Source organism: Vanacampus margaritifer, chromosome 10, assembly GCF_051991255.1.
Source record: "Vanacampus margaritifer isolate UIUO_Vmar chromosome 10, RoL_Vmar_1.0, whole genome shotgun sequence".
NCBI classification, from domain to species: Eukaryota; Metazoa; Chordata; class Actinopteri; order Syngnathiformes; family Syngnathidae; genus Vanacampus; species Vanacampus margaritifer.
Genome location: NC_135441.1, coordinates 10,602,979 through 10,615,786, shown reverse-complemented (window position 1 = coordinate 10,615,786; position 12,808 = coordinate 10,602,979). Strand labels below are relative to the sequence as shown.

At 37.9% G+C, this 12,808-nt stretch overlaps 1 protein-coding gene across 2 annotated transcripts in view; it reads right to left on the bottom strand.

Annotated features, from left to right (window-relative positions):
- Positions 1–12,808, bottom strand: part of il1rapl2 (interleukin 1 receptor accessory protein-like 2) — a 294,184-nt gene that overhangs the window by 29,941 nt on the left and 251,435 nt on the right. For both annotated transcript variants that reach the window (XM_077578736.1, XM_077578737.1), the window contains exon 8: positions 1,604–1,736. In XM_077578736.1, the coding sequence (XP_077434862.1) occupies positions 1,604–1,736 (133 nt within the window). The remainder of the gene's footprint in view (positions 1–1,603; positions 1,737–12,808) is intronic.

The following is a 12,808-nucleotide window of genomic DNA, read 5'->3' as shown; positions in this document are numbered from 1 at the left end:
GCTCCGAAACTGGACCATCCTGTGAAACTTGTGAGGATACATTGAAACTGGCTTTCGTGTGGACGGGGCCTAAACCATGCAGGACTGCGGCCCTCAGGAATCAAGACCACATGAATTGAATCTTTCCTGGCACCCTAAAACGGAAGTTGCGTCATAAAATGGGATGCCAGAGACTAACAAATCAATTGCACTCATCATTAACTGTCCTGCTCATCTAAAGATAGATACATATGATTTGTAATATGCTTAACATATTGTATTTGAATTTTTAAACTTTTGTCTCATTCAAGATGACTCAGCTGAGCTCATTCATTCACATTCAGATACCCGACCAGCAGATTGGTGCTGCGTCTGCAGAGATGCGGACTCTGTAACTGTCATGGTAAAGGAGCTGAACCAAAAGACAAAGCTCTCGACGTACTGGTTGGTCTAAATTCCTTACACTCACCTTTATGGTCACGAGCTGTGGGTCTTGACCGAAACAACTAGATCCCGGAAACAAAAGGACAAAATGAATTTCCTCCACAGGGAGTTGAGTTCTCTCTTTAGAGAGAACCTTGATCATCTGAAAGCCCTGGGAATGTCTTGGGATCCCCCCTATGTGGCTGGGGAGAGGGAAGTGTGGGCTTCCCTGCAACCCGACCCCGATAAGGGGAAGAAGATGGATACATGGATTTACGGAACATTAAGACCTACCAGTGCTATTCTCTTATCAGCTAAAACAGAATTGTTACTTCTACTACTACTACTACTACTAGTAGTAGTAGTAGTAGTTTGTGCCCTTTTCGCACTGCACTTGCTCAGTGTGAAAGAGTCACGTGGTAACACAAAATGATCAATTTCTTGCAGGCAATTTTTGGTTGACGTAGCAGCCTATCAAGAAGTAAAAACTGCATATTTTGCCAATGGTTAGACCACACAAAAAGAAAGCCCTGACTTAGTTAATTTAAAAAAGGAGGATGAGGACACAAGCAGCAGAGCAACTTGGACAGTTTAGTCATGCAGTGACTGGTAAAGAAGTCCGTCCATCCGCCAGCTCCTCTCCAAATGGAGGCGCTTGTCTGACCTCATTGCTCGTCGCCATCGCTCTCAAGTCTCAACATTTTCCAATTTGAGGCACTCTGCCATCATGGTAGAAGGCCTCTTGCCACGTCGCATTGCAACCCTCCAATCCGTGTTCCCTGCCCTCACCACATACACAATGAATGGGTTTGATGACGGTGTGCTGTACCCTGCCAAATGCAGTGTGAAAAGGGCTTAACACTTGTTTTCAAATGCTGGAATGTTTTACATTTCTGTAAGCATTCCAATGTGAAAATGGGTCTTAATCACCAACCATCTTTTCCCTTTGGTGTGGTTTGTTTGATTAATAACGAACACGGTAAAGGCTTTTGACTCAGACTTCGAGGAACTCCAACTCTGATTGGCTGAGGCTTAGACTGCACAGAAACAGTCTCTGACATGTAGCGTGAAACTATTGACTTTACTTCCATTTGTCATGCATGCAATTAGCATGTTTTCATACACGTTCACTTTGCTGCTTTATTTTTTACCCTGCCCGCACAGTATGACTTCTCAATAGAGAGATAAGGACTGCAATTACCTGACGTCACTTTCTTTAATGTGTCCTGCAAGTTCTTCAACAAACTTCTCCCCTTTCATCCAGTAGATGATAGGTCTCCTGTTTTCTCCACTGTAGCCAAAAAAGGCTTTGCAGTCCAGACTGAGAGGCATACCTGCAACACACAACACTATGCTATCACCACACACAAAAAAAAAACTGAAATACAAGACAGAAGATGAGACAGAGGGACAGGACCGAGGCTTTCAGGATGAAAACAGAACGTGGGATGGAAAGTCTGTTACACATGAACCGATTCACTCTGCTTGCCTGAATACAGAAACATGTCAGTTTGGAACCAGATGATTAGATTTATTGTTAACGACATAATCATAAATATCATCATTCTATTATTGAACTAACTTCACCCATATGTTTGAGGTGTGGTAGACAATCTCTGATTTGTATTATTGTTTATCACCACACACTGGAATGCATCATCTCCATCAGCTGCCAAAGGACAAAGGCAGAAACATGTGGTGAGTTTTTGCAGTTGTATATAAGGTCATCAAATACACACCTCATAGTTCAGACATAGGTATGAAAAGCAAAGGAATTTAGCATGTTATCTAAACTGAATAAATAAATAAATTAAATGAGACATAGCACTGTGTAAGCTTGTTCACAATAGGGATGTAACGATAACGGCAATATTGTGGTATTGCGATATTAAAACTGCCACAACATCGTCGTCATCATGTCATGATATTACAAGCAGCACGTCTGTTAAAAAAGTCAGGTTGATTTCCATTTTTGCAGTTCTAGCGCCATCTGGTGGCTAGTATTTTAGTGCAGTTTAATTTTCACAAGGCATGTTTTGGCCCTTATATGTTCAAAATCCAGGCTAATAGTCAGATGAAGGGGGACACAATGCTACTCGAATGCTGATTGCTTGAAAGGAATGCGATTAATTTCACCCCAAAATAGTCATGGGGCTTACAGTGGTTTGGGATAGAAATGCAGTTTAAAGCACATTTAATTATATGCAGTTTGATACATAACATTGATGTCAGATAATCTAGATGCTTTTTTTCTCTTTCAATTCGGCATTCACCCATTTAAAAAAAAAAAAAAGCTCATCAATTACCTTACCTTGTCCGCAATAACATTTCGTATGACTTTAATGGGAATACAGACATTTTTTTTTTCATGACGAATTTGCTAACTTTTTTTTTTTTTATAATAATTTCGCTTTCATATGACTATAGTCACACCTGTCTATAAAACACAGTGTACAATTATTGTTGCCACTCAGTCTAGAAGTGAGTACAATTTGCAGTGGGACCATACTGCTATATGCTTTTAAAATGTTGTACAATTCTGTCTGGACATGATTAAAGTCTGCATGTGTGTGTGTTAGTGTAGAGTATCATAATTGATTAGCACCCTGAGGATGTGTTTGCGTTCTCAGCATGTTCTGGTGATTGAAATTATACAGTTTGGCTTGCTTGTGTGTGTAAAATGGTTGCACACAACTTGTTTGTCTAATCAAAAATACAACCTAAGAAATGTGGTGTGCCGGTTACACAGTAATTTGAGTCATCGTCTTCTTTTTGTGGCTGAAACAAAAGGGCGTTAAAAAGAGTTTGATTGAAAGGGTGCTGCTGTCGTTAATGCTAGTGAGGCATTGTTAACAAAGCTGGCCCCATCATCATTTCACACTGCTGCTGATTGCATCATTGCAATAACACATCCACCTTGTTTGGGTGCGCAAAAGAAACTGGATTGTGTCTCCCTTGTCAGGAAGTTTAGCTACAGGTACATTTTAAAAAGCAAGTCATGATTTAACACTGTAGTCAAAAATAACTTAATCTCTGTAGCTTTATTTAAGCCTGACTGACTTGTCAGTGCTCTATAATGGAGCCTCTATAATACATGCACATAAACAAGCACCTGAATGTGAGCATCATTACAGACGTGCATCAAATCTAATGCCACAATCCAAGCATGAGAAAGTGTCGGTTATCAGACATTACCATCTGCTTCCTTCTGCTTGCAAACATGTGTGCTTTGAGCTTCATTGTCCAAAAAAAATTCCGACTGCAAGTTTGATTCGCCCACAGCAGCCATTTGATTGTAGAGTATTTTTACTAATTGCACTGTGTAAAATGTTTTGACAATACAACTTCAACGTTGACCACTGTGTAGTTCTCACAAAATGTTAAAGTGATGGTTAGCACTGAGGAAACAAGACTAGTGAAAAAAGCGCTAGAAGTCTAGAAGTGTTCTTCTTTACAGCTCTTTTTTCGCAGATGAGCGCAGATTGAAAAATATTTTGTGCCGTTGTGGGTGTGAACTCTCATTCTCTTTAACGAAAACACAAATAGACTCGCTAGAGTCCATGCAGAAATTCAACTGTTTTATGACACAAAGTCACGCAAAAAGACATGAATGAAAGGGACCATCTGTACTCACCCCAATCGACGGGTGTAAACCTGCTTCAGTTTGTGTATTTTTTCGAGGCTTCGCGTCGTCATTCACGGGAAGTGACGATTAGTGGATGTGCCAAGCTCATCAATTTATCCCATGATTTGGGATTTTAATAAATTAAACTCGAAGGTCCAGGATCCTTTCTGCTGTTGATAGCATTAGCTATTTTTATGTATTCATTTATTTTGTTCATAAATAATAGCTATGAAACAATCACATGGTATTCTACTAGTATGCATGTATGGGCACTCTGAGAATTAGGTAAAATGTGTGTGGACGTTTAACAATTAGACTATGTGTATCTACCAGCTAGTTAATAATAGGGCTGCTCGATTATGAAGAAAATAATCCTGATTAATTTGGTAAGAATTGAAATCACGATTAGGGCGATCATTTGTTTTTTGGTACAAAAGAAGAAAATGTTTAAACCTAAAAAATATTAAGACAAATAAAAGTTTCTTTTGGACCAAACAAGATTGATTAAATTAGTTATTTTAAAATGTAAAAACGTGCAAATATATACATTTTAACAACTCAAAATTAGTATTAATAATCTTTTTTTTGTTTATGACTATGCCAATTTTGTGATTGTGGAGTGTAATAATTGAAATTGTAATTGAATTTCAATTAATTGCACAGCCCTAGTTAATAATAATTGCAGCCCTAGTTAATAATGTCACACTTTTTTTTAAGGAAAATAATGTCAAGCAGATTTAGACAGATATGGCTACATTATGAGCCTTATCAGACCCGCAAACATCCCCAGCTCAGATATTTGGCTACAAATTGTACTGTACTTTATTCCTGCCTGTATTGTATGTGTTTTTGGAAATAAATAAATAAGTAAAAAAATTGGGGGGGAGAAACTCAACAACGGGATTCGTCCTATAAGAAACACAATTATACTGGTGCCTCCATGACCATACTCGTAACTCAAAACACATCTTAAATTAAAGTATTCTCACTGACAACCACTGCTAGGTTCAATTGCATGCCTGTACTTAGTCTAACATGCATGTTTTTGTAGCTTGAAAGAACACTCAAAGGAAGTCCTGAGCCGAAAATTTGTGTCTGAGACTTTCTTGCTGTGAAGCACCGGTCCACTATGTCATTCAATTTCTTTTCATTTCATGTAATTTATGTTTCAACCCCCTCCATTTCACTACGACCTACATATCAGCAAGATGAACATTAAATAAAGGTGATTGAATTTTCCCTTTTTCCCCAAGAAATTCAGAGGTATCAAGAGGCTTTGGAGAAGTGTGTGGAGACGTGTATGTTTTAATTAGCCATCTCAATAAAAATTACGAATGAAATTGATACCTTTCGTCAATGTGGTTTTACAAGAAATATTAATTTTGCATTTTGGCTCATGGAAGGACAAGGCATGAGGATAGCAGATAAGGTCGTGAATAATGATGTGGAGGGCGGATGGCTTATTCATAACAGGGTTTAGGAAGCTCCATTTTCCATAACGGTTGTGCGCTCATTACGGCTGTGGGCGAAATGCAGCCTGTTTCAGCTGACTTCTGGCAAGAGGTCAGGTCCATGCTGGACATTTATACAAGCAATCATTCACAATTACACCTTTGTTCAATTAGAGTCTTCAATGAACCAAATGATTTACACGTGGAGATCATGTTAACTCCACATTGGATCACCCTGGCAGAGATTCAAACAAAGAATCCTCTCAACCGAGGCAAACGTGCTACTGACAACCACACAAGCTGCCCCTGCCTTGATTTAAAAAATATATATTATTGGATAATAAAGGCTTTTTACCTGGTTGACTATACATTCATCAAAATGGAATTGTTCATTTCATTAGATTAGCAATTAGCACCTTGGGCTTGTCCTTATAGACCAAAGGTGGGTATTGAAGGCCGGAGTCCTGCAGGTTTTGCATGTTGCCCTTCTCCAACACAGCTGATATATGATCAGCTCATCAGCAAGCTCTGCATAAGCCTGATAACGATCCTGTTGATTGGAATCAGCTTGTGTTGGAAGTGAAAAACCTCCAAAACCTGCAGGACTCCGGCCCTCGAGGCCCACCTCTGTTTTACACTGATGGATGAATTAGACAATAAATCCTATGAGGCAAATAACTAAGAATTACAATAACAACATAAAACTCACAAACACACAATCTAATGAGATCCAGCACAAGAGCAGTCAAACAACTGTGTCTTTATAAGGATAAAAAATATATATCTGTAATTCATCTGACAATTTTTTTTGTAATGAGTAACATTAATTCACATCAACTGGTGTCATTAAGAATTTGTTTCTATTTATAAAGTCAACATTGATAGTCACATCCCAGAATCTACGGGCGCTAATTTGATTTATTAAAAAAAGTGGTAAAACTAAAAAAATATGACTGTTGTTGATTTTTTTTTACACGGCTTTTTGTTGTTGTCTTTCTTCTTCTAGCCTGCAAGCCGGTAGGTTCTGGTAATGGGTAAAGCAGACACTTATGTAAAGTATTTTCCAAAAGTAACAATCACGTATTATATAACTTGGGATATGTGACAGACAACACTCATTTCATCCATATACATCCTGCCGCCAACTAATGATTTAATGTGAAATCCTTCCTCATTCTTTTATCTTCAAATGCTTCAGCATTAAATCCTGTCTGTGTTCATGGCAGTGACACCTTTACAAAATCACATAATTTTTGCCAACTGCAGCTTCCAGAATTGTCAGTGGTAATCCGTTTGAGATTTTTAGAACATGTTTTTTTTTTGTGTGTGTCTCTATTCATGTTATGGAGTGAATGTGCTGTTTGGACAAACCATGTCTCTCCAAATCGCATTTACTCTGTATGCAGCACATTCTGATTGTCACTTGAACTTTTTGCATAATTTTGGGAGGTGATGTGATGTCTACTATTTACGGGTTGGGCAAATGTCGGTGTCCAGCATATAGCACTGGATATGTGAATCGTGGCTACATCAGTAGTTATGAACGCTAAAATCTAACACCCTCTTGACATTTTGTCACATTTTGAGTAAACAAATATCACCAGTGACTATCTAGAGAATTAACTACACCCATTTGAAAGAATACTTCAGCCATTATAAAACATAAAGAAATGATACTTTATGCATAATTCAACATATTTATAGGTTGTTGTCTTGCTGTGAAAAGGCTGTTCAGATATCCAATATTATTTGGTAATATTGTATTGTTGGAGTGATATGATTTAATAAATAGGCGATGGAGAATCATTTCTGCAAATATTAAAGCATTTCTTTCTAACAGGAAATGAAGCTGCCACAACATTCTACCATACTGTCTGATTTTATCAGTTCCCACACAAATTCAGCCTTTTAAGTCTTTGGAACACAAATATTCTAAACCCGAGGTGATTCTTAATAGCTCTCCCAGGAAAGACAATCAATTCTCATTCTATGCCCATATTTGGCAATTTCCTGACAGATCTAATTAAAAAAGTTCATTGCTCTTATATACCTATTCTGGACATTTGATTGGCTTGGGGACTGGCCTCGTTAAGAAAAGTGTTTTAAATTAACAGATGAAATTAGAAAGGAGATTAGTGGCGATATGCTTGACAAGGTTAATTAAATGACCAGTCATGAGGGCTTTGTAAAATCTAAACTGACAGTATAAGAGCAGATAGAACAGACAGAGCTGTTTTTTTTGGGCTATTGTAACTTTCAAGTCATTTTCGCATCATTTGCAAAAGTAGCATGAACCCACCACTGTCGTTAATATTAACAGAACATCATACACATCCAATGTATTAAATGATTTTTGTTTAAAACTTGACCTGTCCTAATGGAATATTTTCTAGAAAGCAAAGACCAAACCCTGAAAGTAGGCTGGACGTGGAAGATAACATTTCTATTATCCCACAAATCTAAATGTCCAAGCTTCAAAGGTCCCCGCATGGGAAAAATGTCCAAACTTGCTCTTAATCCTTTTATAGCAATGAACTATTGTGTTGAATTTCCCACAAAAAAAAAGGGTCCATCATCTTGCTGCTTTTCTTCTCGACACAATGCTTTTACCAATGCATTGTTTTTTAAAGCAACAGATGACATTAAGCTTTTTGTGCGTCCGTTTCTCTCATTTCCTCATTTGAGACATTTTTGTACCGAGCACAAGACTAGCGTAAAGCGCTATGAGGTAAGTCCAAACCCCACGTCCCCACCGCCACCAATAGCTGTGCCGTGTGCAAGAACTGCCTGCACCTTGATCAAAATTGCATTGCACCACCAGCACCACAACTTAGACCTGCTTCCAGCTCGTGTAAAGTTTAGTTTATTTCTGCCACCAAATTGTAAGGTGTGCAGTGCGCGTATAAAAGCAAGCAAAGAAGATGTGCCCCTTTTTAGGCTGGAGCTCACGTTTGCTGACTATGAAAAAAGAGCCCATAGAGTTTACTACACTTTAGAAAAGTAAAAACCTCAAAAAACACTCACATTCCATGCTGTGACTCTGAAGTTTCATCCTTTGTGGAAAATTAGCACATCAGCATGCATAAAAAGGGTGCTGCCCTTGAGTAAACCAGAATGTCCTACTCAAAGAATCTAATTAGAGGAGACTTATTTTGTTTATTTAGGAGTCAAAAACAGAGAGAACCCACACGCCATGCTTGTACAAAGAAGCTTCCCGAATTCAATTGAATTCAAAAAAAAAAAAATGTTATTCTTTAAAAGAAAAATAAATAAAAGGGGATAGAAAGATATACATTTTCTAAAAATACAAATGGACTGAGATGATTTAGTTTTATAATTCAGATTGTTCCACAAACTGACACCTTGAGTTGAAATACATCGTTCTGTATTTAGGTTTGGGAAAAAATATCTGTTCCTCTTCATTTGTAATCACTTTCCCTTTTTTTGAATTTGATTTGCATGTTAATTGGTAAGATTTCATGATGGGCTTTATACATTATTTTAAGGTGGTTAGACTCATAAAATTTTAATGTTTTAAGTTGTATGAATATTGGATTAGTGTGACATCTGCATCCACAACCGAAAAGGACACGAATAGCACGTTTCTGTAAAAGAAAAATGGGTTCAGTGTAGGTTTTGGCTGTGTACCCCCACACTTCAATGCAATAGATCACACTCAATGAATTATATAACAATAACAAAGCATTCTTGTTCAGTGATTCTTTAACCTTGTGTAAAACGGCTACGGTTTGGGATACGTTTGATTTTACAAGTTATATGTGCTATAATAAATTGCCCTTGTTTTACTTCAGTATGTACTGTACCGTATTTACCTGCAGCCCTATAATCATTGGAGCAGTGGTTCGGTGAGTCGGTCTCGGGGCTTTGGCGAAGGTCAAGACACATTCCCGACTGAAATGATTTGTGATGATACGCCCCACTTGGCCATCATAGGCTGCAGGTGATCACGTTGCATTGCTTGGCCTATGCGGGAATTTGGTGGGCTCAGTTGTTGACTTGTAGCTGTTGTGATGGTACGTTATCTGAATTCTTTATAATTGTAATCCCTTCATCCTGACTGCGATGAGCAAAAGAAAAACAAACAAGAAAATGAAAGTGGTCAAATGAATATGTGCAAAATGAATTCACATGTATAACCGAACATATGGTGTTCCACAAGGTTCAATTCTGGGGCCTCTGCTGTTTTCATTGTATCTGCTGGCCCTGGGTTCCATTTTAAGAAAACAGTGGTGAATGTTTTAAAGTGCTCCATAAATATAGAGTTGAGTGATGAGAATCATCGTGCTAACTGCATGATTTTTCAAACTAATCAAAAAATAAATTGAAGTTGTTTTGCTCTCAACTGTTATTGCACTGTTTACTTATAGGTTTTTGCCGTAGTATTGTTTCAGTATGGTATACAATGTTCTTACCAATGTTCTGTGGTGTTATTACACTTTTACTATTCCACTCGTAAAGATGTGCAGGGCATTTTGTAAAAATTGTAGAAAAACAAACAGGAGAGCAAGAATGGCCAACAGTTTTATGATCTAATAACTACTGACATGCATACTTGCAACATATGCCAAGCCTGTGCAGTTGCTCTGGGTGTTGTTGGCGCTGTACGGCAGATATCCAACCTTGCACAGCTTCACTCACACTCAATCCATTATTCCTTTCACACGCACGCACGCACGCACGCACGCACGCACACACATTCTGGTTAGATGGATTCTTAAAGGGGATTACCGCTTAATAAAAATCTGATTCCGACTCCACAGGATTGTTATCCTGAATAGAAAGCCACCATTTGTAAAAGAGAGTGAATGAGAGGACAGAAAGCATGAAAGTAATTGGACACTGATGGAGATACGGTATCACAGAGGAGCAAACAGAAAACACTCTTAAAGGCAGTAGTTTTGGTTGTCATGTGGGCAAGAACTAGAAATTTAAAAAAAAATATTCAGGAGAAAACATATTTGAACAACATAATGTTTCATATTTAGTTTTAATATTATCTATTAATTAGTGATACTTTTGCATCAAAACTGACACATTATAATTCTAATGCTTGTTATTTGTGTCCATAAAAGTGTAGTAAAGGTGAAGATAAAAAGTGATTTAACTTATAGAAGCTTACTTTTCCTAGCCATTATATTTCAGGCTCCAACTCCATCCAAAATAGCATATTATGAGGAATAAAATAAAATGAAACCAAAAGCATAATAAAACATTAACTCTGAACACATCTTCTAGTTTAGTTTGATAATACCGTTGCCAAAGAGAGAGCCATGAAACATGACTCACTCTTTGGCAAACACATTTTGTGACCCTCTTCTCTTTTGCGCTTTTTGTCTGTCAAACTCCTCCTTTTAGCACTCTAAGACAAATGTTGTGTGTAGTGATGTATTATCTTAAGCATTTTCTTCCATTTGAGTTAGGAGAAGATGTAGGCTGTGGAAGTCTCCACTTGACATTTAGAATGCTACTCTAAATATATAAACTCTATTTTTTTAACCTGTAGTTTCAACCCACACAATTCTTCAAATTAAAAGCTTTGAATCTCTTATGCAACACTAAGTGCATTAAAACCCGGCTAAAATAATTCTATTTAATTGAACTGACGTATGAAACATTTTACTTTGGTTGTTACAGCTCTTCTACTCTTATTACTGTATATATATAAAAGGTACAGTGTCTTAGCCCTCCTTGAACATTTTGACCTTTTGCCACATTTCAGGATTCAAACAATTATATAAAATGGGATTATTTATTATTATTTTTTAATCATGTTGAAGAATCAACACTAAGTGGGACACTTACAAATAAATAACTGAACAGTGGGGCGCCCGGGCTCAATGGTAGAGTGGTCGTCTCCCAACTTGGAGGTTGTGGGTTCAATCCTCAGCCTTTATGACCATGTTGAAGTGTCCTTATGCAAGACACTGAACTCCAATTTGCTCCCAGTGGGCCTGGCAGCGCCCTGCATGGCAGCAGCTGATCACTGCTGTATGAATGGGTGAATGTGAGGCTTTGCAAAGTGTTTTGGACGCCTTATAGTGTAGCTAGAGTGCTATATAAAAAGCAGTCAATTTACCATTTAGGCTGTAAAAAAATATTCACCCCCTTTTCACTCAGTGCAGCCAACTGACAGTAATGTGAAAACTACTGTTCATAAACGCTCTCCATCTAATCGAGCTGAGCTGGAACTGTTTTGCAAGGAACAACGGGCAACAATTTCAGTCTCTCGATGTGCAAAACTGAAGTAGACATACCCCAAAAGACTTGCAGCTGTAACACAGCAAAAGGTGGTTCTACATAGTATTAACTCAGAGCGGGTGAGTATTTTCGCAAATCCTATTTTTCAGTTTTTTATTTAAAAAAAAGTTTAAAATATTGTATAGATTTCCTTTCACTTCATGATTGTGTCCCACTTGGCATAAGGCTGAATTAAGGGGCTGAAGATGATAAACAACTGCAAACAAAACCAATGTCATGGATTAAATGGGGACCATAAAGATCCAACTTGGAATAGTCTGAGGCACCCCACTCCAAGTTATCTCTCTGACAGTGAAAGAGAACGCTGACATACGTACCTATTTGAAAGAATGTGAATGAGGAGATAGAATGAGCTGAAAGGAACACAGTGGAACCGTTTGAGATAGTGGCAGCGGTAGATGGGAGACAGACAGATGGAAATAAAGTGAAATAGAAGCAGACACCTCACAGGGACAGAAGGAGACAGACACACTGAGATAAATGCTATGGGGCTAAAACCGAGACATGTGGGTGGTGGGTAGAAAATACAGTATGCCACCTTATCTTCACCCGTTTTTCACAGCTAAACTCTCACTGGTACCTTTTACACTTGTGTGTGTGAATGTGTTATTTTCCTCTTCGATATACTTCATGGAACGATGACAGAGGGAGAGGATAGAGAGAAATTTGTCCTGAGGGAGTAGCAACAGACATTACTTGAGAAATAGGCTTAAGTGACCCCAGAAAATAAAGTGCTTATTGTGTAGCCGGGAGAATAATCTGTTCTCAACCTTTCTGACACCACACAAACATAATAAATAAATAAATAAATAAATACGAACTTTGCCTGCGAGCAACTTGCCAACTTGCCAGATGTAGCCCGTATTAGACAAACTGTTGTTGCTAATTTTCGGAATTTAGTCTACACAGCATTAATATTCATTGAAAATATTTACCATGCACAAAAATCTAATCCTGCAAGTTCGCCTACTAAATTACCCAATGGACTTTTTGGTTGGCTATTTTAATTTACGCAGGCCTACCTCATGAATATTTGAGGAGGCAAAAATAT